At 45.6% G+C, this 961-nt stretch overlaps 1 protein-coding gene across 1 annotated transcript; it reads right to left on the bottom strand.

Moving 5' to 3' along the window:
• Positions 1-479: 479 nt before the first annotated feature.
• Positions 480-959, bottom strand: TM35_000831010 (uncharacterized protein; the record flags this gene model as incomplete). The annotated part of the gene is made up of 1 exon (XM_029031400.1): positions 480-959. A coding segment is annotated over one exon (480 nt), but the record flags the coding sequence as incomplete, so codon positions are not given.
• Positions 960-961: the final 2 nt, after the last annotated feature.

Below are 961 nucleotides of genomic sequence, written 5' to 3'. Positions count from 1 at the left end.
GTACAGGGCGAGCAGTGGGAATGATGCACACATGATGACAGTCCACACACACACACAAAGAGAAGGAGGGTTGGTGGTGTGTGTGTTTGTGTGTCTTGAACTTCCTGCCATTCTTCACATTTCAGTCACAGCAATTACAACACATCGGGATTGTATCTCATTCCCATGGGTAAAAGTAATAGTTATTAATATCACGGAACACACACACATCACTAGGTGGACACAGTAAATGGCGGCAAAGCAGAACCCAGATAATAATGCGAACAAACAAAGAGGACACTCCCCTCACAAAGTAATGGTTTGTCATGTGTTGAGTGTCATAGGGAGTCCAATAGATTTGTTCAGTAAAACATGCAAACAAGAGATTTATCGAACTGAAAAAAAAACTAATATCCAACCAAAAAGAACAGTGCCCTTACAATGCATTCATATCCACTCAAACAAAGGTTAACTGTGCAGCTGTGTCATGGGAACACCGATTAGCACACGAGAGTGCAACCCAACAAACATAACAAAAGAAGTAGGGGTACATTCACCAACACAGGAGCGCTGCTGATGTCCATCTTTATTTTGTCTTGCTGTTCCTTGACCTTTCTCTCCAACTCCCGTTTATCCTGCTCTTCTCTAACCTTTTTCGCCTCGTCTTCCTCCTTGGCTTTTCTAGACCGTTCTTCCTCCTCAGCCTTTCGCGCCTGCTCCTCCTTTTTCCTTTTCTCCGGTCTTTCTTCCTCTTCTTTAGCCTCTCTCTCCTTTTTTTCCTTTTCCAACCTCTCACGTTCCTCTGTGGCCCTCCGCTCCTCTTCTTTTTTGGCCTTCCTCTCCTCTTCTATTTCCTGTGCTGCCACCCTTTTTGCCTCCTCAATTTTAACCCTGATGGTATCGACGTTTGGATCGAACTGCTGTGCGTTCCCCCCGTCTGCTAGTGCGGTGTTAGCACCACCCTGGTCCATCGATCCATTGG

Source organism: Trypanosoma theileri (assembly GCF_002087225.1).
Source record: "Trypanosoma theileri isolate Edinburgh chromosome Unknown TM35_Tth_83_V1, whole genome shotgun sequence".
Taxonomy (NCBI): Eukaryota; Euglenozoa; class Kinetoplastea; order Trypanosomatida; family Trypanosomatidae; genus Trypanosoma; species Trypanosoma theileri.
This window is presented reverse-complemented; position numbering and strand designations above follow the sequence as displayed.